This window comes from Erithacus rubecula (assembly GCF_903797595.1).
Source record: "Erithacus rubecula genome assembly, chromosome: 10".
NCBI classification, from domain to species: Eukaryota; Metazoa; Chordata; class Aves; order Passeriformes; family Muscicapidae; genus Erithacus; species Erithacus rubecula.
The window spans coordinates 10,968,069-10,992,895 of NC_136662.1; the positions used below are offsets into that span (position 1 = coordinate 10,968,069).

At 40.1% G+C, this 24,827-nt stretch overlaps 2 protein-coding genes across 2 annotated transcripts; both read left to right on the plus strand.

Annotated features, from left to right (window-relative positions):
• The first annotated feature begins 593 nt into the window (after positions 1-593).
• On the plus strand, positions 594-12,334 carry GCLM (glutamate-cysteine ligase modifier subunit). The gene is made up of 7 exons (XM_079314408.1): positions 594-921; positions 3,447-3,512; positions 5,219-5,303; positions 6,046-6,102; positions 7,366-7,568; positions 9,058-9,172; positions 10,863-12,334. Exons 1-7 carry the CDS (start codon positions 802-804, stop codon positions 11,030-11,032), a joined length of 816 nt encoding a protein of 271 aa, XP_079170534.1. The 5' UTR covers positions 594-801; the 3' UTR covers positions 11,033-12,334.
• Positions 12,335-13,247: 913 nt separating this feature from the next.
• DNTTIP2 (deoxynucleotidyltransferase terminal interacting protein 2) lies at positions 13,248-21,434 on the plus strand (the record flags this gene model as incomplete). The annotated part of the gene is made up of 7 exons (XM_079314407.1): positions 13,248-13,349; positions 14,009-15,732; positions 17,262-17,394; positions 18,055-18,150; positions 18,527-18,691; positions 19,844-19,953; positions 21,282-21,434. 7 exons carry the CDS (start codon positions 13,248-13,250, stop codon positions 21,373-21,375), a joined length of 2,424 nt encoding a protein of 807 aa, XP_079170533.1. The 3' UTR covers positions 21,376-21,434.
• Positions 21,435-24,827: the final 3,393 nt, after the last annotated feature.

Consider the following 24,827-nt stretch of genomic DNA (forward strand, 5'->3'; position numbering starts at 1 on the left):
CCCTCATCTTAATAAAGAAAATTCTCCCAAACTACAATCCTTCAGGATTTACCCAGCGTGTCTTTACTGGAACCAGCTGGAGTCGAGTGCTGCCCTGGCATTGTTTCACCCAAATGCAAACACAGCCAGAAGGGGTGAGCATTTGGATGCTTTTTCTGCGCCTTCTAGCTCGGTGTCTGTCAATGAAACCTGTTACTGGATGGCGTCATGAGCACAATTCAGCTGGTTCCAGCCACTTACTGAGCCTGCATAGCAGCCACGGCCCGGGGGTGTTACCGAACCCGGGCAGCTACCACAGGCCAGCGCCGTGTGCCTCGGGCACTCCTTTGGGACCGGGTCCGGGTCCGGGTCCGGGTCCGGGTCCGGGTCCGGGTCCGGGTCCGGGTCCCGGGGCCGCTGTCCCTCGCGGCCGGACCGACTCACGGATGGTCACGCCGCGACCGAGACCACGCCCCCTCGATGGGAGGCCACGCCCTCTCGATGGGAGGCCACGCCCCTCAGCAAGAGGCCACGCCTGGCGTGCTGCGGCACATCCGCCGCCAGGGGGCGTTTGCCCACATCGGCCCCGCCGCCGCCAGGGGGCGCTTTCCCGCTGCGGCGCCGCGCCCTGAGGCAGCGCGAGGCGGGGCGCGCTCCGCTCCGCTCCCGCGCCGGGCCCGCCCCGCCGCACATTGTCCCGCGCCGCCGCTCGTCCCGGTCCCGGTGCCGGTGCTGGTGCTGGTGCTGAGTCACGGCCGGCTCGCCGCTGCCCGGGGCCGTAGGTGTCGCGGAGAGCCCGCCGGCCACCGCCTGAACAGCGCCATGGGGACCGAGGGCGCCCGCGTCCTGCTGGAGCGCGCCGGCAGGCTCACCCTGCAGACCGGCAACCTGCTCAACTGGGGCTGCCTGCGCAAGAAGTGCCCGGCCACCCCCAGCGAGGAGGTGAGGGGCAAGCCGGGGCTTCCCTTCGGGGCGCCTCGGCGGAGGTCTGCTCTGGGGCGAGGGGGCCCGGGCCGGGAGGAGCGGCGGTGCGGGAGCGCTGGGTGCCGCTGCCAGGACCCGGCGCGGCGGGGCCCGTTGCCCTCACGGCGGGGAGCCGCGGCTCCCCCGCGATCCGCCTGCCGGTGCCCTGGGGAGGCGCGGGACGGCAATCGCAAAGCAGCTGTGCGTGTTTGTTTATGTGCGTTCGTTGCGTTCTGCCCTGTTGGGAGGTCGGGCCCCCCGTGCCCCCGGAAGCACTTTTCCATGGAGAAGGAGCAAGCCCAGCCTTCTGATCTCGGGAATGAAGGATTAAAACACAAATTTAAGTGCTGTCTGTAATGGCAAAGGGGATCCGTTATACTTCTCTAGTAAGATAAAAATATGCATAGATACGTACTTGAATTACAGATGATGAAAATTCCCTTTTCTAACCTGAAGTTTATTTAATTTCTTGGTAGTGGCAGGTCTTGGGAAAAGTGGCTGTTGTCTTCTTTGAAGTGTAGAGCTGTCATTCTTTGTAAAGGAGTTGAAAAGAGCTTTTTAATCACCACTTGAAAAGTATTACCTGTAGCGATATGTGTAAATACTTAGAACAGTTCTCATAAAATGTCTGGAGATCCTGTGGCCATGAACTTCAGAACCACTGTATTTGCTGTTTCATCATGACACGCTAATCTCAGAATTGTCATTTAATAATTAGAAAAACTATGGGTTTGGCTGATTGACACTGGTGATAACGTAGAAGTTCGTTGATTGCATATTAATCATGCACAAGTGGAAGAAAGGTATTAGGGAGGATGATGTAACAAGAAGGAAGAATTCATCATACTCTTGCTTAGCTGTCATGTGGTCGTATCGTTTTGTTTGGCCTGGTTGTTTATTAAACGATCTGTGTGAAATAGGGCTGGATTCTCTAACAAAGACATAGCTGTGTCATGATGGCCAGCCTTGTGTGGGTAGTTTCTAGGGGGCTCTTAAGTATAGAGTGGCCAGTGTGCATTACTGATAGTTAAGGTATTGACATTCATTTGTTTACAGAGGAATCTGCTGGCTTTCCAGAGTTGCTGGACTTCCAAAAGCAAAAACTGGTATTATTTGCAATCAGCTTTTAACTCTTCTATTTAGTGTAGTCAGTTCTCAGTGGCAGAATGTCAGCTAAAATTTTGTAAACTGTGAACCCCAGTGTTAGGGAGTGCAGCTGTGTTTGGAAAAGCTGATCAAAGCAGTGGAATACACTGCAGTTTTCATATGGCCTGAGGGCAAGGGAGTGGTGTGTTTTGGAGTCAGAGGACTGTGCATAGTAACTGTAATAGAAATATATCTGTGACAGTTGCAAAGCAGTAACATACAAAATATAAAAATTTGGTACTGTCTCACTTGTCCTCAGAAAGGAAAAGATAATGATATAAATTGTACCAAAATAGGATTAAGAGTTATGTTAATAAAGCGTTATTGTGTTTAGCTATTTACTGGGGGGAGAGGGGGCTATTCTTGCTTTTTGGGATTTTTATGCTATTTTAAACTATGGCAGGAATGTACAGTATTTGTGTTCACAAAGTGCTGTTCCTGTACTGTGTCTGATACCAGGCAGGGATGTTGACTTCTAGTTTGTGTATGGTATTAGAGCTCTCTGAGTTAGGCATCATAGGAAATGGCAGTTTAATGGTACACAAAGCAGGTATGCACACAGTAAAATACACTGTGGAAAGTGAAGTAAGGCAGCAGCTGGTGAAAGTGCTCCTACCTGTGGCAGATGTCAGTTAGACAGTACCTGTACTTAAGATCAGAGGGAAGCTACAGCACTGCTACAGCTGCAGCACTGGTACTGTATAAAATTAGTTAGCTGATTTAATAGTTATGTCTTACTATGTTCAAGAAAATCCATGATCAGAATCTTAGTCGAGTTTATTTTGCATCTGTGAATGAAGCAAAAATGCAAGTGTGGGGTAGGATCTGTAGGTTTCCCCTACAGTAATGAAGACTTAAAAGCATTAGTGGTTTGGCACAGTGGAGTAGGTAGGCAGTAAATGGCAAGAGTTATATGCATCTTGAAAGGAGAAGTAATTAATACAGTGAGTATTTAGTGGTTGATTGTAACGTCTCATTTCTACAGTGTCACGGCAGTTATGCTTTTATCTGACTACTTTGTAACTTAAGAATTTCTGTGCAAATAAAACCCCAAAACCAAAAAACCCCAAACCACTCCATGTCCTAGTTCTTGTTTGCTTAGCATTGTACTTTTGGTCTGAGAAATAACTGTAGTACAGTATTTGTATTACTGCTAAAACTGTGTGAAAGAGGAGAGACAAATATGTAAGTAAGCTATTTTAAGCAAGTTGCAGATAGGAGCTATGAAGAAGAAACTTCTGTGGGATGGTGTTAGTTCAGTGTGCAGTGTGTCCTACACATTTCTGTACTGTTGTGTTCATGTGTGGCTGGAACATACCCACTCTTCAATGTCTTCAATGTGAAAAAATGTTTTGTAGGTGCGAGACTGCATCCAGAAAACACTGACTGAGTGGAGCTCAAAGATCGGCCAAGACCAAAATCAGGTAGGAGAGGTGTGATGTATCTTATCCATGTTACATGTGAAACTAGAGAAATAGGTAGTTGGTTACATTTAGAGTAGCTATTAAATTGCTGTAATAGTATCTGCAGCTCCAGATACCTTGAGGGAATATTTCTTAACTCCCCTTCTTTCCTTAGTGTTTAGTAAATTTGGAGAGGTTAAGAAATACCAGTGTAAAGAGAGAATCCTGTTGATGGCAGATAAAACAATTCTTAGCAAAATAAAAATAGTGGTCTGTAAGATTTTAAATTAATTATAGGGGCAAGTAAAAGTAAATAAAATCTGTGTACCTTAGAAGTTTGCTAGCATGCTTGTTAAAACTCAGTGGAGAAACTATGGAGATTATAGATGGCTGAAGACTATCCCATTTGGAGGGGAGCTCTGAAGCATCTGTTGTCTCAGAAATATTTCTGAAGATGCAGAAGTGGCAATCTTCCCCTTAAGAGCTAAAGACTTCCACATAAATCTTGTAGCCACAGACATGAACATCTGAGATGAAGATCTTGGTGTCTTTGCCTGCTTCACTTTTCCGTTTGAAATTCAACAAAACAGTAATCGGTCCACACTAATTTTATTGTTTGGTCTGTGATATATTAGAATGTTTGAGGAAAAAAAAGGTACCCAAAAAGCAAAACAATAACAACAACAAGAAACCAAAAAAAAAAAAAAACCTTTCCTGATTGTTTCTTTGGATTTTGTTACTGATTCTTGTATAATGGGGGCATCAGCTGCACATTGCTACATTCCAAACTGAAGTGTGTGAAGTTATTGCTGAATGATTTGTGAAAGAACTAATGATTGCTGAAGAAGAAAACAAAAACCAACACTTGTTGCTGTCCAATTAGTCATCCATTTAAAGCGGATTATTTAGCATAAACTAGGTTAAGAGCATGTTACCTTGCGTAATTCCAAATTCTCTCAGGAATTATATTGATATCCAGTAATTTAAAAAATAAGTTAAGCTTTGTTTAAAATGCTGACTGTATATAGTAACTCAAAGGCACACTTGAGAGTCTTTTGGTAGCACAGCAAAAATTAGCAAAGCATTTGTGCTTGGGACAGAGTGTTGAATATGTCTATAATGCAAAGTCTGATGTAGGTAAAGACTTAAGGAAATCACCTTGTGCCAGCTGACATGAGATGTCAGGTCAATCCTAAATGAAGTCAAGGGGTGAAATAATTACTGTCTTAAACCAGTATTTTACAGCATTTTCACTGTAGGTTTTTCATAAGCTTCATTGAAATTACAAAATAACTTTTCTACAAAGATGTTCCCATCCAACATTCAAACCTCCTAATTCTAATGGAGCTCTTTTCAGCTGGTCACAAGGCTTTTTTAAAACAAGGTCCTTTGAATTGGAACAGCAGTCTTTTCACATCGTAAAATCACAACTACTACAACTACTGAATCTTGTAATCAGTGATTTGTATTTTCTTTATTAGGGGCATATAGGGCCTTTCATATATCTTCATTATTTTGACGTCCCCTCAGTGATCAAGAAGCCTTGGGTTACTTTCTGTCTTTGCATTTTTCTACTATTGTTTCTAACTGCTGTAAGGCACCTTTTTTTGTTTGTTTGTTTTATTTTTGGTTTAGGTTTTTTTTTTTTAAATTACTTAAAAATATTATTCAGGAACTTACTGTCTCCTCTTGATTAGCTGCTCCTAAGTCTCATGTACTTACTACAGGAAACACCGGAAGTTCTGGAATGTACTGTAGCTCAAGCTGTAGAAAAAATAAATCCTGAAGAAAGGGATGAGTTGAAGGTATCAGGTAAGAACATAGTCAAAATCCAGTGGCATGTAAAGGTTTCATATGCAGTCATTAACAGGATATTGATATATGAGGGTTTTTTGTTCTCTTTTATAACTGCAGTCAAATTACACTATTGCACACTGTTGTTCTTAAACATTGGCTAAGAAAGTCTTGAATTAATATTTCAGATTTTAAAGCAACTCAGCATTTTTCTAGTTTAACTTGCATCACTTCCAGATATTTTAAATTTATTTTGTGAGTTTTTGACATTTTTGAAGCAAAATATTACAGATAATACTGGAATTAAGAAATAGCATTGGAAGCACATTTATTTGCGTAATTTTTCCAGGTTGAATATGATGAACTTGAAGGAGGCAGTCCAAACTAACACTAGTACATTTTGAGTCTCAGTAAGTTGTGAAGAAGTCTATTTGTACTATTACATGTGGGGTTTTTATACAGGTTGTTGCTGTTACTACTTCATGTCTTTATGCTTTACAACTTATTACATCATCTAACTGGATGATTTCTTGTTCTGAGACTGCACAACAACATTGACATTTAAGACAACAGTGTCTTTATTGGGCAGTCACCTTTCAAAAAGTTGGGGTTTTTTTCCAGTTTTTTAAATAATTAGTGTATATTCTAAAAGTCTTTTATCCAAAAAAACTCATTAATAGTGCATATAGCAAAAGTAAATGGCTGTATATTAGTAATACCTGTCTTGTTTAGTCATTGATTCCAGTTTGTTTGCAAATAGCAAAGCTTTTCATCGTTGGATCAAACTCTTCATCAATCAGAGATGCAGTTGACCTGGGTAAGTGTAGAACTCAAACTCAAGTTAGGATTTCTTTTGCACTCTAGAACTTAGATGGAAAAAGTTCTAATGTTATTTCTAAGAGGTATATTTAGTCACTGTCACAAGCATATCCTGTTTTCCCATTAAGAGAGACTTAGTTAATTAAGTCTGTTTGCCCAGTAGTTCAGTCAGTAAACTTATTAAATGGAGCACTGTGACCTTGAATCCACAAACTCAAATCTGATTCCTTGCTACAAGCAGGAGCAAGTGTTTATTCTTTCACACAAAACTTGTTGAAAAATAAATAGTGTGTGATGTTTTAATAGCAGTGATACAGCCGTTCTTGCCAGTTCTTGCCAGTTGCATTTAACATCATGAACTTTGCTACTAACTGCATAATCTTTCAGAGATTATTTAGGAAATAAAATAATGCTAGAAGTAGCTGATGAAATAGTCAAGTTTTACTGAAAATGCCATACAATATCTATATAAAGTTGTGCTGGCCTTATGTAGCAGTAATTGTGAGCAGCACTGAACTTCACTGTTTTGAAAAACTGTTTGGCTTGAAGGATGATCAAAGAAGAAAGGGTCAGATACCATTATTCTCTACTGATACCCCAATTAATAGCCTATTAATTGTAATTTTTTACTACCACTTGTCAAACATGATAAAGGATGACTCCTCTTGAAGAAAGTAATTAATTTAGCTAGATAGTTCTATTCCCTTTGCTGTGCTGAAGAGGCCTCATGACTTACATTTTTGCTAAAGCTCAGTGAGACTCCAAGACTTGCACTTTACTTTGGCAAATAAGTCTCTGTATTTGGTGTGCTCTTAGTCGAACTCCTCACACGTATCAAGTAGTTTTCCTAACCCATATCCTGTACTTGAGTTATAGTTCAAAGTGAAAGCTACAAATTTTAAAAGAAATTGAAAGTGAAGGAATAGAGAATTGCCATCAGAGAAATCATTTTCAGAGAAAAATATAGTTTTAACATTAAAAAGGAGGAAAAAGCTTCATGCTTTTGTTAATTTTCTGTTGGTTTTGTTTTTTGCTTTCCCAAGACCTACAACTAAATCTTGGTCTTCAGCTGTATGCTTGAATCTTTGCTAAAAGGGTTGTGCTATTATTCTTGACTGCAGATACATGCAGAGTTTCAAATGGTAAAATAGAAGGCTAGCAGAGTGAAGGAGGAGGTGTGGTTTTTGCTAAATTTGGAGAGTCATGCTGTTTATGTTTGTATCTGACAAAAGATTTTGCAGTGTCTGTTCTTTTTCCTCAGCATGTTCTGCCCTCGGAGTTGCTCAGTTAGACTCAGTCATTATTGCCCCACCTCCTGTCGAAGATGGAACTAACCTCTCCTTGGAATATCTGCAACCTTATTGGAAAGAACTTGAAAATCTAGTTCAAAACAAAAAGATTGTTGCCATAGGTACCTCTGACCTAGATAAAACAATGTTAGAGCAGCTTTATCTGTGGGCCCAGGTGAGAACCAACTTCCTATTCATAGCATTTCTTAGGACCGAGTAGCTGCTTGCTTTGTTGGCTGACACATTGTTACAAACTTCTGTTATAAATGGTTTCATATACAAAATATTAATTAGCCCTTAGTTATTTTCAACATTTTGTGGATGTTCATAATGTTCAAGGTGGGGGAAGATTCAAATATGACTGTTGCTTGTTCAGTGTAGTGACCAGTGACAGCTGGAAACCACAGGTCTGTTCAGGAGCAGGTTCTTTGAAGTACTGAAGGTTTGAGTTTTGGATTCTTTTGTACTTAAGAAGGAGTACAGACAGTACTCTTAGACCTTCAGATTTATTACAGTGACTCCTAAAATGTAACTGTTTTCACTTCAAGCTGTTTTACAAAGACAGGGATTTCCCCTTGGAAAAATTATGTTTTAATGGTAAGCTTAAATGTAAAGAAGAAGACAAGGCTCTGAATGAAATGGCACAATACTTCATATACTTTATAGCCCTATTCATAGCACCATAAAATGGGTTGATAGGTCATTTAGTTCCAAGCCTCCTGTCATGGGCAAGGACACTTTCCACTAGACCTGTTGCTGAAAGCCCCATCCCAGCTGGCCTTGAACAGTGCCAGATATGGGGCAGCCATCCAGCACTTTTCTGTGCCTCAGCACCCTCACAGTGAAGATTCTTCCTAATACCTAAGATAAACCTGCCTTGTCAGTCTAAAGTGATTCCCCTGGTCTTATTTATTATGTCCCCTTGCAAAAAATCCCTCTCCAGCTCTTTTGTAGCCCCTTTAAGGTACTGGAAGGGACTCTCTGGAGCCTTCCAGGCTGAACAATCCCAGCCTCTCCCAGCCATGAACTCTCTCAGCCTGTTCCCATAGGAGAGGTGCTGCAGTCTTACTATCTTACTATCCTTGTGACCCTCAGTGTTTTATGTCCACTAAGAGAGAGCAATTGCAGGATTTAATGACCACCTGCATGGTGATCATGAATGCAGTTTGTGAGAAGAGAGAAAGTCAGTAGAATAGCACCCCTTTTAACTTGACCTGACTCAATCACTTGCCTGAAGGCATGGAAGACTGCAAATTAATACATTTCTAACAAAAATGGGTTTGGATTTTTTAATTTCAAGTCTTTTTCAAAGTAACATCCCTATAAATGCTTTTACCAGAGAGGGGGAAATAAAGCTGCTTTTCTTCTCAGGAGCACAGCAGACAGAAAGCCTGAGTGGAGTGGGTTAGCACTCACCTTGCTATGGCAGCACCTGAAGTTAGATCTTATTTCTGTTTTGGGCTGTGTGCTGCAGGGAATTGCAGGTGTTACAGCTGCCTACATTAATTAACCATGCAGAATTAATTGCCTTGCTCAGACTTCAAAACAATGGTCAAAGGCAAATTGTTCAAAGCAAAATTTCTGTTGTAATAGAAAACATAGGGGAAACAGCTAATATAAGTACATTATGTTTTTTTCTTACAAAAATATTTTGTTACTCTCAGGTGAAACCAAGTAGTAATCAGGTGAACCTAGCTTCCTGTTGTGTGATGCCACCTGATCTCACAGCATTTGCAAAAGAATGTGACATACAGCTGTTAACTCACAATGACCCCAAAGGTAAGACTTTGCCAATTAAGTCAACAGAAGGCATCTACATGCATTTAGTCAGTAGAAAATCAGGAGTAATCTTTTCCTGAACTTCAGAGTTTGTAATATTTGAAGCCTCAACCAAGGATTTGAAAAGTACCTCCTGTATAAAATATTTTGTTAAGTCATTGCTGTTGCTTCCTCTCCTCCCCCCCACCCCTTCTTGAAACAGTCTTGCAGCCTTGGATAATTTCTTGAAATACTTCTAATCAGAGAAGATAAAGCTAATAGAATAACAACTTACTGAGAAATTTGTACTATGTTTATTTCTACAAAATATGGAATTAAATATATTGCTGAAGACCAGTTAATGAGAAATTAAAGTGCCTGGAACTTGTGAAATAGGTTACATAGAAATGTTGATGGTCAATTGATTTTTGAGTAGTTTGTTAATATTAGATCTGTAAAATTACTGTGCTTTAAGTAGGATGCTTTCAAAGTCTTGACTTCTTAAAATAACATTACTACAAAAAGAGTTGTAAATTCTTCACTTCTTTAATGCAATGATTAATTTGCTACATGAATGAAGAAATTGGGGGCTTTCCTTTGAGCTGTAGAACTGACTTACCAGCTCTCTACAATATTCTGGGATATAACATTGATTTCTCTCAAACATCATCAATCTTCTTCACTCTTAAAAACACCTTAAGAGTGTTGGACACCTTAACACCTTGTTGGAATAATAAAAAATGTTAAACAATATTTAGTTAATTTCTTCCCTACATTTTTGGTTATGACTGATTATCCATGATGATACTTTTCCTTCCTTCTCCTTTCTTTCCACTTGATCCCAAAGAAAAAAGTATATGAAGCATTTCTTATGAAGTATATACTTCATAGTACCACTGTTACAAATAATCAATTTCATCATTCCCTGAGCAGGATTTATCACTTGCTCTGCAAGATGAATTTCCATTCAATCTGACAATTTCCATGTCCTCTGAAGTCCAAATGCAACTTGCATTTTAATAAATAATATCAATTGAAAGTCGTGAAATGAAGAAGAGGATTTGATAGAAAACAGCACAAGCTGTGATTCCTTTATGCGTTGTTTGCTCAGCCTCACTTTTCTGTAATGGTCAGCTGAAGAGTATCAAGACTATATTTTGTGAGCACTCCTCACCAAAGACACTTGTTTTCTTGATGAACATTCCAGAGGAAACTAGGATTTGTACTTGCCTTATTTTCCTGCCTTGTGGCATTAAAGCCCATTTTTCTTAAAGCTTTCTGGGCTTGTGGTTATTATGAGCCCAGTTATGGGATATATTATAAATGTTGACTTTCTAGTGACTGCAGAGCTAACTCTGAATGCTCAGTACTTTGCTGATTTCAGCCCTATGCTTTACTCACCTCTGGTTTGTCTAGCTAGCTCTCAAATTTAATTTTCATTTTCTCCTAATAATGACTCTGCTGATCAATTCCATTTGATGTTCCAGAGTCTCAGTTAGTTTTATGGGAAATACTCAATGCAAAAAAGTGTCCTGGAGATTTATTTTGTAATATTCAGCTGCTTTTACCCTATATGCATTCTGGAAGAGTGGAGGTATGTTGTACCACTTAAGATCTTGACTGTAGGAAAAGGCTTCTCTTCTTAAGTGTTGCTTTTTGCAGCTGTTTACATGACATTGTTTTAAGCACAAATATCCCTTTTTAACTTCAGAATTACTTTGTGAAGCAAGTTTCCAAGAAGCTCTCCAGGAAAGCATCCAGAACGTGAAAGCAAACGAATGGATTCCGTTATGGCTTCTGCGGTATTCAGTCATTGTTAAAAGCAGAGGAATTATCAAGTCCAAAGGCTATATCATACAAGCTAAAAGAAATGCACCTTAAAACACTTTTTTTTTTTTTTTTTTTTTGTAAAGGCTGTTTAAATTTCTTTGGGATGGGGGAACATTGCATTTTTCATAGAAAGATTTTTACAGCATTTATAATGAATTACCAAAAGTTGTAATTATTCAGTGTGATGTAAGTAGGCATGTCTGTAGTGTTCTAACACTATTTTTCTTTCTTAACTATTGGTGAGTTCATTCAAAATAAGAAATATTTTGGGGCATTTTTTATTGAAGTTATCTATAGGCTAACAGTTTAAAGTAAGTTTCTTTTGATGACCAGTTCACTGTAAAAATTATTATATTTTAGCTGCCATTAGGTAGCAAGGAGAAACATATATTTTTGTTTTTTTAAAAAACAAATTTCTCTTAAATCATACTTACCTGGTGAGTACACATTTCAAGCATTCAAGGATGAGCTTTTCTAGAAAGTTGTCATCATTTATGAAACAATACCCCCCAAAAATTAAGCTGGTATCTCATTACTTGATATGTATATATAGGCACGTCAGCTGTTTAATTTCTGGGGGTGGGAAAATTGGTTTGTTTTTAATAGAGTGGAAAAGACTTCTATGATTTAGAAGAAAATGCATCTTCCAAATTACTTTCTGACTGTTACTTGAATTCCTTCTGGCTTCTTTGTGCCTCAATATGCTTCATTTAGTGTTTGCACAAGTGTGATGACATTTTTACTGTTTGAAATAGAAAATGTATTAATAGTGAATGTTTCAAATAAGATTTGAAAACAAGCAATGAAGAAATCTGTTAATCAAAAACTGAATTGTGCCTGTCTCCTCAACTGTGGCTTTTTTTTTTTTTTTTGATACTTGTGAATTACGCAAGCAATTAGCCAAGTAGAATAGACAGTAAATGGTGATGCTGTTCACTAAAATTACTTCCTTCTTTTGTTGTTGCCTGGGAAACCTGTTGTTTGAGTGCCACTCAGGGAAGATGAAGCAAGGCTTAGCTTGAAGTTGGGTATCTTCCTGATTGGCAGCAGCTTAGTGCACTGGCTTTGTAATCCCAGAGACACTGCTGCAGCTAAGGCAGGGCTTTTGGTTTAATACAGTCTTTCTATCCAAAAGGCTTTTTACTTTCCTTGACCTTTAAAGCAGAGTAGATAGCTAAAGTTTAACTTGTATTTGATAGCAAATGTCTAAAATAGTAAATTACATTTTGATTTCAGACAGGGCATGGCCTCATACTGGTAGTTGTCATTAACTTTGTTGTACATATTTTGAGATTTGGACTGTAAGGGAATGAATTTTCACCAACATCTTTCAAATTTTTCTATAAGCAGCAAGTGGAATTTGAATGCCTGTAGTGTCTGGAGTGTCAGCTTCCTATAATCCATTCCACTAAGTTTAATGATGAACGTTTTTCAAGGTACCTTAGTCCTCAAAGATTGTATTTGTAGTGGCAAATAGCAGGAAATTTTCTTGGCTTCTTCAGTTCTTTTGATAAATGAGAGAAACGGGGAATTAAAACTAGTAATACATCAATAAAAGTTTGGATTTTTTCCTCTTAATAAAAATGTAGTGGTTTCTTTTTAATGTTTTAATGGGCCAGTGTGTATCAGAGTTCAAAATTACATGAGTTTAATTTTAAACTTCCCTACCAGCTCTGTGTGCTTATCATTTAACCACTACCTGTAAGCTCTGTATGTATTTGGTTGGTTCTGTATCGTATTAGACCTGTGTGTGTGTTCCTTTTTTATATTGAAATGCTACAAAACAGGAACTGTGCTAAACCAATGTAAAGGCTGCTGCTCTAATGGATAATGATTGATTTCCTGTCTGTTAACTGCTAATAGTTCTGCCTGCTGCAGAAAAGTACCTTTTAAGACGTGGTATTCTAGAGTCACCGGTAGCAGAACACTAATATCCAGTTACCACATTCTCTCATTCGTTTGGTTTGTAACCAGATGGGTGAGAGGGTATTTCCTTCCACGAGAAACCTGGAAGTTTAACTAGAAATTTGGAATTCCCGCAGACTTTTTAGTGCAGTACTTTACACTGTCACACATTTTAGCTTTCCCAAGAGCCTGCACCCCGCGATTCCAGCACGTCCTGCCACGCAGGGCCGGGCCGGGCCGGGCCGGGCAGAGCGGGCGGAGCCGCCGCCCCGGAACCTTTTGTGCGCGGCGGAGCCCGGAAGGGCGGGCGGCAGGAAGGAAGGAGCGCAGGGGGAAGGGGCGGGCGCGGCGCGGCGGCAACATGGTGAGCACCAGGCGAGCGGCGGCGGCGCGGCGCCAGGAGCAGGGGGCGCGGGCGGGCGGCCCCGATGCCGCTCCCGCTGCCGATGCCGCTGCGGCGGAGGTGAGTGGAGCCGGGAGCGGGCGGGGGGTGCAGCCTGTGCAGCCTGCGCTCGCAGCCCGGAGCGGCGGGGCCGTGCCGTGCCGCGCCGCAGCGGGCCCTGCGAGAGCGGAGCCGCCAGGTCATTGGGCCATTTAGCGCTGGCACTTAAAGGCAGACTTTTTTAATTGCATGACGGATATTATGGCATTTCTCTGTCACTTATAATAATACTTAGCACATCATACCTAGTTTTGCGATTGCTGAGAGGCCAGTTTGTTCGTAGACCTAAAGTTGACTTTGGGCACCATTTGGGGGCGCGTTTTGACAGTCAATAGTATTTATTGGTTTATAGTTGAGGAAGTCTGTGAATATTTCTGAACTTTTTTTTTATTTGCTTCCTCTGACAACTTGACAGAACTTTTTAGACTTAGGAGATATTTATTTGTATTTTTTAAAGGATGTGGGTGTTTCTTCTGCCCTGACCAAAATACAGCAAAGAGATAAGCAAGGGATGATTTCTTAAGACTTCTCCCACATATATAGGGCTACGCAGAGACGTGTAATATGTTGTTAGTTTAGGGAGATCTGTTTAAAAAGATTGTAAGTTATTTTTATAGCATTCTTTTTATGTAGTTATTGTATCTGTCAATACCGTACCTGTTTTTTTACTCCTTTTCTAGGTGGGATCTGCTGAAATTATTACTCCTGTGACTAGGAGAATGACTAGAAGACCTAAATCAGTTCGTAAGGCAGAGGTGATCCACGAATGTCAGTTTGAAGAGTTGGAACATGCAGAAATGAAATCAGATGTTAGTGATAGCTCAGAGATGCAGATCACTAAGAATGAGAACACAGCTGTTCAGTCAGCACAATCAGTTGCTGAACCACAAGTTGATGGTGATGTTTCAGAAGCAGAATCAAACTGCTCTTCTGTGTCTGGTCTCCAGACGCCTCTGTATGTAAGAATAACACGAAGGAGACAAATTGTAATTCCTTATCAGCCGGAGTCTGCTGACAAAAGAAGACATGACAATACAGCTTTTGTTAATAAGTTAAGTAGGATCCTGGATGAAGATGATGTCTCTGAAGCTGAGTCTTGTTCCTCTGCTGTTTCTGGTGTCCAAATGCTTAATGTTCCCCCAAGTACAAGGAGCAGACAAAGTAAAAAGAAATTGCAGCCTGATAGTGTTCGTGAAGCCCAGAGTGAAGATACTTCCGATGCAGAATCATGTTGCCTAAGTTCTCATGTGGAACCATCTGTCACTACCAAACGAATTACTAGGAGCATGCAAATGAAATCACAAGCAAAAAATACTAAGCAGACTGAGAAAAAAAATAGATTTGTGTCAGAAGATGAGAATTTAATTGAGGACACTATTAAATCTGAGTCCATAATAATTTCTGATTCTACACCTACTGCAGAACTTGGCAGTGACACAGAAGATGCTTTGACCATCATTGACAGTAATGAAAAACCCAGTTCACCTAAAAGCAAATGTGCTAATGCAACCTGGAATGAAGACACAAAAGAAGATGTTTCAGATGATGTGACATCCAGTCTTACAAAAACTAAACAAAGTGACACTAAATCACCTGTGAAAAAAACAAAAAAAATTACACAGTCTGTTGAGGTAGATCATTCAGAAGCAATATGTGACCAAACAGAAGAAGATCACAATAAAATACTTGTGAGAGAGGGGAAATTTGAATGTGTGGCTGTTTCTTTGACTGACTGTATGAGACCCAAACAATTTCTAGAATCCCAAGGACAAGTAACACCAGATGAAAGTAAAGAAATTCCAGAATGTGAAAGAGCAGATGCTGAAGAAAATGCACAGCAGACTTTCTCGTGTGATGATAAATTAAAGAAGAGTAAGGGAGCTAATTCAGTGAGCAGCCCATTAAAGGACATGACTGTTGCACAGAAAACTGAAAGCATTGGTAAAAGCAGGATGCTCAAAGTTGGTGCAGACAGTGGTGACAACCAAAGAGAAGAATGTGAGGTATCCCACAGCAGTGAAAAACCAAGTGATAATGACTCTGTTGTATTATTTTTGAGCAACAGTGAAAGTGACAACTCTGTAAATAGTGGTGTGGCAGTCATAGACACAATTGATGAGCATCTGGGTTGTAAAAAGTCAGATGAGAGAACTCCTTCCCTCAAAAAATCTTTGAAAAGTGGTTCAATGCATGTTGAAGGTCTTTTTGTAATTGATACTAAGCCTGGCATGAGTTCCAGCCAAAACTATTATCTTGATGATGTAGAGCACCATAGTGATGCTGAAAGTATGCATGAAGGAGGTGAAAAAGATGAAGACTCAGACTTGGAAGAGGATGAAGAGGAATTGATAGATGAAGATGAAAAAAATGAGGATGATGATCTGTTGAAAAATAAGGTTGATGTGTAAGTATCTTACTAGAAATAGCTAAAGAATCTGCATTTAATTTAAGCATATGCGCATTAAAATATGCACATTAAATGCAGAATAAATAAGGGAGTAGTCTTATCACATATGTCATGTTGCTGCAGAAAATGGTGTTGAACATATTATAAAATATTAATATGGTCCATACATTTAGATTTTGGTGGTTTTTTCAGTTTTGAATATAGTAGGAACAGAACTCTGATTTTTTTTTTTTTTTTTTTTTTTTTTTTTTTTTTTTGCATCTGGAGGCCTTGCATGTGTTCAGCTTAAAAAACAATGTGAAACTGTATTAAACTGGTCAGGCTGATTGAATTGGTTATTCAGGTCAGAGCGTTTTTTTTTTTTCAGTTGGAATGTAAATAACAAAAGGTCCAGTAAATTCCTTACACATTGCCTGATTAGATCATGCTTTTTAAACAATTGTATATAATCTTATGTGTCATTTCTTGCTGTGCTGTGAATGATGACACCAGGTGAAACCTAGCATGGAATCAGAATAATTTAGGTGGAGTAATACTGCATGAATTCTTGTAGTCCAGCTGCTGCTAAAATCCCTTCTTATGTTTAAAGCATTATACTCATTTAGGTTGGATAAATAAGTCTTAATCTAGTAAAAACCTTCAGGTAGGCCAAAAGTCTTAGCTAAGAAAACTTACCCAAGCATTCAGTGTGAAGGCATTTATACAAGATCGGTCACAGTTTGATAGAAAGTTGTTAAAGGGCTTGTATTAATAAGCATTCAAGCTACAGTAAATATCTGTTGTACCTCTTCAGATATTACTGTATTTTCTCCATTGTAGTTTAGAGCTTTTAAACATTCTTGTCATGAAAGAAGCCATTGTACATTGTGGATACATTCCTTTGGCTGCCTGAATGAAGCAGTGAAACAAATATGAACATACCAGCTTTGAAATTTCATAGAACCATCAGGGCTCTGACCCATTGACCACCACCCTCTGGATGCAACCATCCAGCTACTTTCTTATCCAAGTTTAATGGCTTTTTTCCTAGTATGGTTATACAAGCAAGGTCTTAAACATTCCTACAATGAATTTCAGTTTCTTCATAGTTCTTAGTAAGAGTTATAGTATTTTTACCACCAATATACTTGGGTTTTTTCTCTTCAGCTAGTAAACTTGTCAGTGTATAGAAGCATGCTTGTCATGAGTTCTAGCAAGGTTAAGCAAATTTAAGAATTCAGTTATACAGAAGATAATAATATCTAAGATTAGAGTACAGCATTAGAGTTAATATGAAAGATTTGTGGAAGTGCTTGCCACAGGTATTTTTTAATAATAAGTCTTATTTCATATAATGGCATGAATCCCCCTGCACCTGTCATTTCAAAATTATGTAATCTAGATAAAAATACTTAAAATCATTGAAGACTGAACTTAATTGGGAGGAATAAGAAAAATATTTTTCTGTTCATCTTCCTCAGAGGACAATATAAGGTTTAGCTACATGCATGTTACAATGTTATAATAATTAACTATTTCTCCTTTAGTTTACATCTTTCCAGTAGCATAGACCCTGGTTTGAATATCAAGAAACTTGGAGGTTTATATATCAGTTTTGATGCAAAAAATCAGAAGCCTAGATCGAGTGTAATTGAACCACTGAAAAAGAAGAAGGACCAGGTAATGTGTTTGCAATTATTCAGTTATCTGTGACTATACTAACACAAAGATGTTAATCTAAGAAGGTTGGTTTGTTTGATTTTAAAGAAGTATCCTTTTCATGGTTCATTGAGAACTTAGATTCTTTTTGATCAAAGTGTGGTTTTACATTTGGTTTTAATGGTAAAAGTGTAAATATACCTCACTTGTCAGAAATTGAAAAATAGTGCATTGCCTTGTAAAATAAACTAAAGTTGATTATAGCTGGAGTTTTGCCTAATGATACACAAGCTTAAGGTCTGCTTACAAGCTGTTTAGTCCGTAGCCAGAATGAATTTCAGTAGATAAAAGTCTGTACCCTAGTATGGACTTAATAGCTTTTTTAAAAAAGCACTCTTTGAAGTAAAGGGAATGTGCTACTTTTGCTGAGACTTTTTCTTTGACTCATCCAGGATAGTCCTCTTTACTCTAGAGGATTTGCTGTCTCACTTCCTCCAGAGCAAGTCAGCTGCTTTCTGTTGTTGTCCAGAGTTCTATTTTGAAGATCCTTACTGCTTGTGTATTGCATTAGAATGCTTGCTTAGGTTCTGCATGATTCATTCAGTAGGTTCTGTAAATACAGTTAAGCAGTAAAATTTATATCAGTGAGATGGCTCTCTAATGTTTAAAAAATTCTTACAGCTCTTGCGGAAGAGTGTAATAACTCCAGACTTTGAAAGAAAGGAATGTGTGCCACCCTACAGGGAATCACTTCGCCAGCTGAAGAAACAGCGCAGGGTAAGTGCAGAGCTGGTAATGCCTCAGGCAGTGAAACAAGCTGTGCTAGAAAGCTGCATGCTGGGACTCTGTGTATATCCCACCTCACTGGGGATGGAGGGATGAACTGCAGCTTAGTGTTGTCTTTGAGCTGTGCTTTGAAAAGCCATCCTTTCAGTTGCCAGCACAGTGAAGTGAATGGTTATATGCTTATTACAAATCTGTCATTGATGCAGTGCTGGTAAACTCCTTTATAATAGTGGTCATAAAATACATGTTCTAAGGGTATCCATTTACATTTTAAATGCTTTATCTGTCTTTTGTAGGGAGGAGTTTCCTTTTCTCTCTCATCCTAGTTACTGAATGTAAATTTGTTGTTCTTGGTATTCCATCCTAGGCTGAGCGAGAGAAAACAACAGGCGACGGCTGGTTTGGTATGAAAGCCCCAGAAATCACAAGTGAACTGAAAAATGATCTTAAAGTTTTGAAGATGAGAGCTTCGTTGGACCCTAAGCATTTCTATAAGAAAAATGATCGAGATGGTTTCCCCAAGTACTTCCAGGTAAGGAAGCAGCAGAAGGTGGCATTGTACTGCTGAAGTTTTGAACTGCTGTGTAAGGATATCTAATAATGCCTGTTTCATAGGTAGCTTCTACATTCATTTAATTTAATATCTTAATTATTAAAGTGTTTTGATTACTTAGCTGGAGTTTGCAATTATTTAACTCTGTGTTACATATGTATATATGCTATTGATGAGTTCAGCTTTGGCTGGTCTCATAGAAGGGAACCAATATCTTACTGAATCCATATTTTGAACCCTCAGAGGACTTGATATTCACTGCTTGTTTGGAGTACTGGCCTTTTTAAACAGGTGTGTAGGAAACAATCGGCTTTTATTTTTTTACTAACAAATACAGTTTAAATGAGACAGCTACCTTTGTGATAAGCTGAATTTTTTGCCGCTTGTAGCTCTCAGCTTTAAAACCAATAAAGAAATCAATTAAGAAATCATCATTTGCATCAATAAAGAAATTATTCTGGAAGCTATAGAAATAGGGCTCCAGAAACTTTGAATAGTTAGCATGCTTGGGGAAATGTTTTCATTTCTCAGAATATTACCACTTCACTCTGAAGTGTTGAGCGTATTGTATGTTTTGAAATTAGCGAAACTTAGGCTGAAGTGTTTTGCATAATTAGATCCACGGTTTATTTTTACTGCATGAAGCATGTACTGTGTGTGTCTTTACTGCTAACCTGAGCTATGAGAGCTGGTTGGAAAAAAAATGATGCATTTCAAGATGAAGCCCTTGACTGCTGTGTAGTCATCTAGCAAAACCACCAGGCTGAGGGACGGGAAGAGGTTTAAGGTGGTCATAAAGGTTTCATTTCCCTTAAATATAAAATGTTTAGAAGTTAAGAACTGGATTTCATTTATGAATTAAAGTGCTGATACAGCAGTCCAGCACTGAAAACTGTACAGTGTTAAAACTCAGGCCTTCCTCTCTGCATTATGCAAGGAGACCAAAAGGGACTCTGCATGCAAAACATTACTTATTTGTTTTGATATTTTGCACTTTTATTAAACAGCTGTTATTCTCTCTGCTTTGTAGGTGTCTTCACACTTGTTGGGGATTTTTTTTTTTAAAAAGGCAAAATAATCAACATCCTGCTGTTCACGTACAGTAAGGATGTTTTCATTTTTGTTTCCTAGGTTGGGACTGTAGTTGATTCTCCCATAGACTTTTACCACAGTCGAATCCCTAAGAAACAGAGGAAGAGAACAATTGTGGAAGAGCTGCTAGCAGATTCAGAGTTCAGAAGGTATTTAAAAGTCGTTTTGTAATTCTAATATCCCATGTAAAAGAGAAGTATTTTTAATTCTGTAGCCTTTTTCTTGTTTATTCAGCTTGTAGGGTGGTTTTGTTATACTTCAAAGAAAAATTTTTAGTCTTTTAGCACTTCCATCATACTGCCATTTAGAAAGTCTAAGGAACCTTTATCTAAGGGTATAATTAGACTGAGATAATGTATATTCAATCTTCATTAAAGGGTTTTATCCAGCTTTGGTCATCACTATTGGCAGCCACTGTTAAAGATTGGTAATTTTTTCTTGGCATAATTGACAGAAAAGAGCAGCCTGTAATTTTGTTAATATTGACATTATTTCATTTTATAAATACGTCAGTTGGCCACCTGTCATGGGAATCAAAATTGTGCTAGAAGACTTACTTGAAGATTATGATTGGATTAATGTTTGCATAGCCTACAGTTTTTGGAGTAGATAATTTAGTTGGTCTATTTGGTTATTACATGATGGTAATCTGCACTTTTCTTTTCACAGAATGTTTTCTTTTAAGTAGTACATGATTTGGGATTATGGAGTTAATTTTGTCAGACTTACAAATTTAACTATAATGTTGGGAAGGAAAGTTACTGTACGTATTTAAGTAGTTTTCTGGTTTGACTTGATTTATTAGGTATTTATTAGAAAGTAGTTTTAAAAATTAATATTTTTGAAATTTGATCAGCTAATTTATGCTGTGGCTAATTAAGGGCTTTCAGCATTAGTGCTGTTATTTGTCAGATTTTGGTGTTGCCTTTAGAGCCTCAGCACTGCTCAGTGTGCAGTGTGTGTTGTACTCAGCGGTGCAGGTACCTAAGAGTCTGTGTTACAGGAGCTAGCAGCTCACATGCAGCAATTCCCCTGCTTGTAGTTTAGTATTCACATCATCTCAGTTTTCCATCTGGAGGAGAGAGAGGTTTATTATCTTGAGTGTGGTGAGAAGGCACTGTAAAAGTGGGTGTAATTCCGTCATGGTATTGTGGAAATTGTTGAATCTTTTTCTTGAGTGCTGTAGCAGTGTTTCAGTAAACTGTATGAAATGTGACTGCATATGCAGTGAGGACCCACCCAAAATTAATTACAAAATTCAATAGAATTTCCTTCCAAAGGAAATATACCTGCATTTATCATTGATCCAACTGTAGATTTCCCTTTACTTATGCATAAGTGTATAAATCAAAGAATCTGATTTGGAAAACATGAGAAAACTCATTTTGGCAAATAATGTGTGTAGAGTACTGTCCATGTTATCTTCTCCTGAACTTTGGTTTGCCATGCTTAAAAGTAAATTATCTATTTTGTTCAGATATAATAAAAAGAAGTATCAGGAGATCATGAATGAAAAAGCAGCTTTTGCAGCAGGGAAGAGGAATCGGAAGAAGAAGAAATTTCACAATTAAGAACTGAAGAAAAATACCAAGCTGGAACAACTTACTTGTTATAAAACTTTCTTACAGAATGCTTTGGTTGTGGTGTTTTGTTTGTTTGATCTTTTAAGATTGGAGGTGATGTGCAAATAGAGGTTTAGGGAAATTATTGCCATAAGAATTTGCTAGGAAGCTTTAACAAATTATCAGGTATCTCAATTTAATTTCGATTTTAAAATTACTATTTATTTTAACTAATATTTATGTAAAGAGATAATTATATAAAAGCATATTATTAAATATTGAATACAAAATTCATCTTCACAGACTATGGTCTTCTCAGGCTTCAGACTTCACATCAGTTAATTAGTAAATTCAGCTTAAAGTTATATATGTAATTCATCTTGGCGCATATTGTGTGCCAGAATATATTTTTCCATGACTTGTCTGCTGGCTAGAACTGTAATGGAAGGTACTGAAAAATGGTTTAGTTGTGAAGGGTTTATTTCAACACTGACCATAATAATATAGAGAATGTCCTGAAATTCAGTGCCTACACATATACTTTTATACTTATGTGTATATATTATAATATTATTTAGAAGATATAAATTTCATATTGTTTAATAAGTAATACTTATGTGTAAAATTTTAACAATCGTATTTTGATTTTATTAATTTTTTACCATTTGATTATTTTCTAATGATATTTTTGAAAATAACATTGTCATCCATTGTCTAGGGTGTGGTGTGCAGATTCTGTCTGTTAGCTGACCTGGAATAGCTGGAGGTGAACACATAGAGTGAGTCTGGAAGGCTGCCAGAGATGTATGTATGTCTGATGCCTCTGCAGAGCCAGAGATAGCATCAGCTCAGTTCCCCTTCAGTGACAGTTCACAACCTTTTGTGATTGTCAGAACTCCTGTGGTGTCTGGTTGGTTTTTAATGACCTGGTCATTTTATTGCTGTTAAAATTAGTATCACTTAGTTACTGCCCTGAGGTAGCAGAAAAGATGGATAATAGAAGAAAATAAACTGGCACTACATTGTCTTAGGTAGATTGGGTGATTAGGATGTAGAAGTCACTGTCAGAGGACCAATGGTTGATTGTTTCCTTACTACAAGAACACTGAATTTTCAAGGCTGTAGATCTTGAGCAAGAAGTGCTTAACTATGATCGTGACTAATGTTTAACCATCAGGTTTTCTGCTGAGAAGTAGTCTTTTTAGGGATGAGTTATTCGTGCTGAAATGGGCATTGTGTTATATATTGACCACCATCTGAAGCTTGAAAGAAATTTTCCTCAGATTCTTTGGGTTTTTTTTTTATTACTCATAAGTTGGTCATAATGTTTTACTACCAGAAAAGACAGGAATCTAGAGTCCTTAAAAAGTCTTCACTGCCTGGAGATGAATGGTGTCTAAGTAAAGTGAATTCATTGGGAAATATTAAACAAGTAAAAGTAGAACGACCTGTTTTGTTTTACTACCTAGTCTGATTGCTGCAACCAAAATGGCTCTTCATGTTCTACCCGTTGGTAAGTCAGAAAAGATGGTTAATTCCGGTGTTTTGTCGACTGCAGTTTGTGGGCTTGTTACTTGAAAGTAACCAGGAACGTGATCACGGTGACCCAACGTAACTGAAGTGCCTTCAGGAAAGACAAAGTCGTTTTTTTAAGTGAAATTACTTTCCACAGACTGTCCTGGAAAGCAGAGCTGGTTGTCGGTTCTGACCGCTCTGGCGGCACTCAAGCTGTGAGGGAGCAGGAGCAGAGAGCCCTTCTCCCGCTGCCTGAGGGCACCGGGCCGGGGAGAGAGCAGAGCCCTTCTCCCGCTGCCTGAGGGCACCGGGCCGGGGAGAAGAAGGAGAGCAGAGCCCTTCTCCCGCTGCCTGAGGGCACCGGGCCGGGAAGAGAGCAGAGCCCTTCTCCCGCTGCCTGAGGGCACCGGGCCGGGAAGAGAGCAGAGCCCTTCTCCCGCTGCCTGAGGGCACCGGGCCGGGAAGAGAGCAGAGCCCTTCTCCCGCTGCCTGAGGGCACCGGGCCGGGAAGAGAGCAGAGCCCTTCTCCCGCTGCCTGAGAGCACCGGGCCGGGGAGAAGGAGAGCAGAGCCCTTCTCCCGCTGCCTGAGAGCACCGGGCCGGGGAGAAGGAGAGCAGAGCCCTTCTCCCGCTGCCTGAGGGTGCCGGGCCGGGAGGAGAAGGAGAGCAGAGCCCTTCTCCCGCTGCCTGAGGGCGCCGGGCCGGGGAGAAGGAGAGCAGAGCCCTTCTCCCGCTGCCTGAGGGCACCGGGCCGGGGAGAAGGAGAGCAGAGCCCTTCTCCCGCTGCCTGAGGGCGCCAGGCCGGGAGGAGGAGAGCAGAGCCCTTCTCCCGCTGCCTGAGAGCACCGGGCCGGGGGGGAGAAGGAGAGCAGAGCCCTTCTCCCGCTGCCTGAGGGCGCCGGGCCGGGAGGAGGAGAGCAGAGCCCCTCTCCGCCTTCTCGCTGGCGGTGAGGAAGCTCCGTGTCGGCGGGCCGAGCGGCTACGGCAGGTTGGGTCGATGGCGGCAGTCGCCGCCCGCTTCCAGCCTTCCCCAGGCTGCCAGGCACGGCGAGAGGCGGGCCCGGAGAGCCTCGCTGACGGGAAAAGGAGTATTGGCATACCGGATACTTGCGACGGTGAGGTAAGGGACGAGGGAGCGCGGGGGAAGATTTCCGCCCGAAAGGCGTAGGGGGCGGAGGAAAGTCATTAAGGGAAAAAAAAAAAAAAAAGGAGAAAAAGAGAAGACACGACTCCGCCGGGACTCGAACCCGGAACCTTTGAATCCCTTCAACCCTCTAGAAGTCCAATGCGCTATCCATTGCGCCACGGAGCCACCTGTTGGAATCTCTGCACGCCGTCAATAGAGCCTACACGCGCCGTCATGCGTTAGCCCCGAATGTTTCGGTTTCTTTCAATTTTTTTTTTCCAGTTTTATTTTCCTTAACCAGCATGAATAGGGTTGTCGCACACGCTGCCGCGCAGCCGAGTCTCGCGGCAGCCCCCGCGCTGCGTGAGCGCTGCCCACGAGCCGGGTGCGGCCCGCGGCTTCCTGTGCAGCCCTCACAGGGCTCCCACCTCTTTTCTTACGGAACACTGACCTCATCAGTGATCAGCATAAAATATTTGTTCTCATCCTGCTCTGGTGTTTCCCGTATTCATCCTTATCCTCGAGGGATATAGCTATAATCCACAACTGCCTTGTATTGAGGCACTCTTCCTCTAGACTGAGCATCTGTAAATGCTCAGTAGCACCTCCCTCCCCCGTAGATTTAGAAAAAGATTTTTCCATAAAAGCTGTAATTCTAGTCTGAAACAAGTCCGCGAAATTAATTTTTTAAACCATGAATAGGCATAATGGAAACCCTAAGGGACAAGAGTATGAAGTTTTTCTTTTTTTAACCTTGCCCTCCGGTCTATTGCAAGCAGATCCTGTGGCCTTCGGCTCGGGCAGTGAGGCCTGTGCAGTA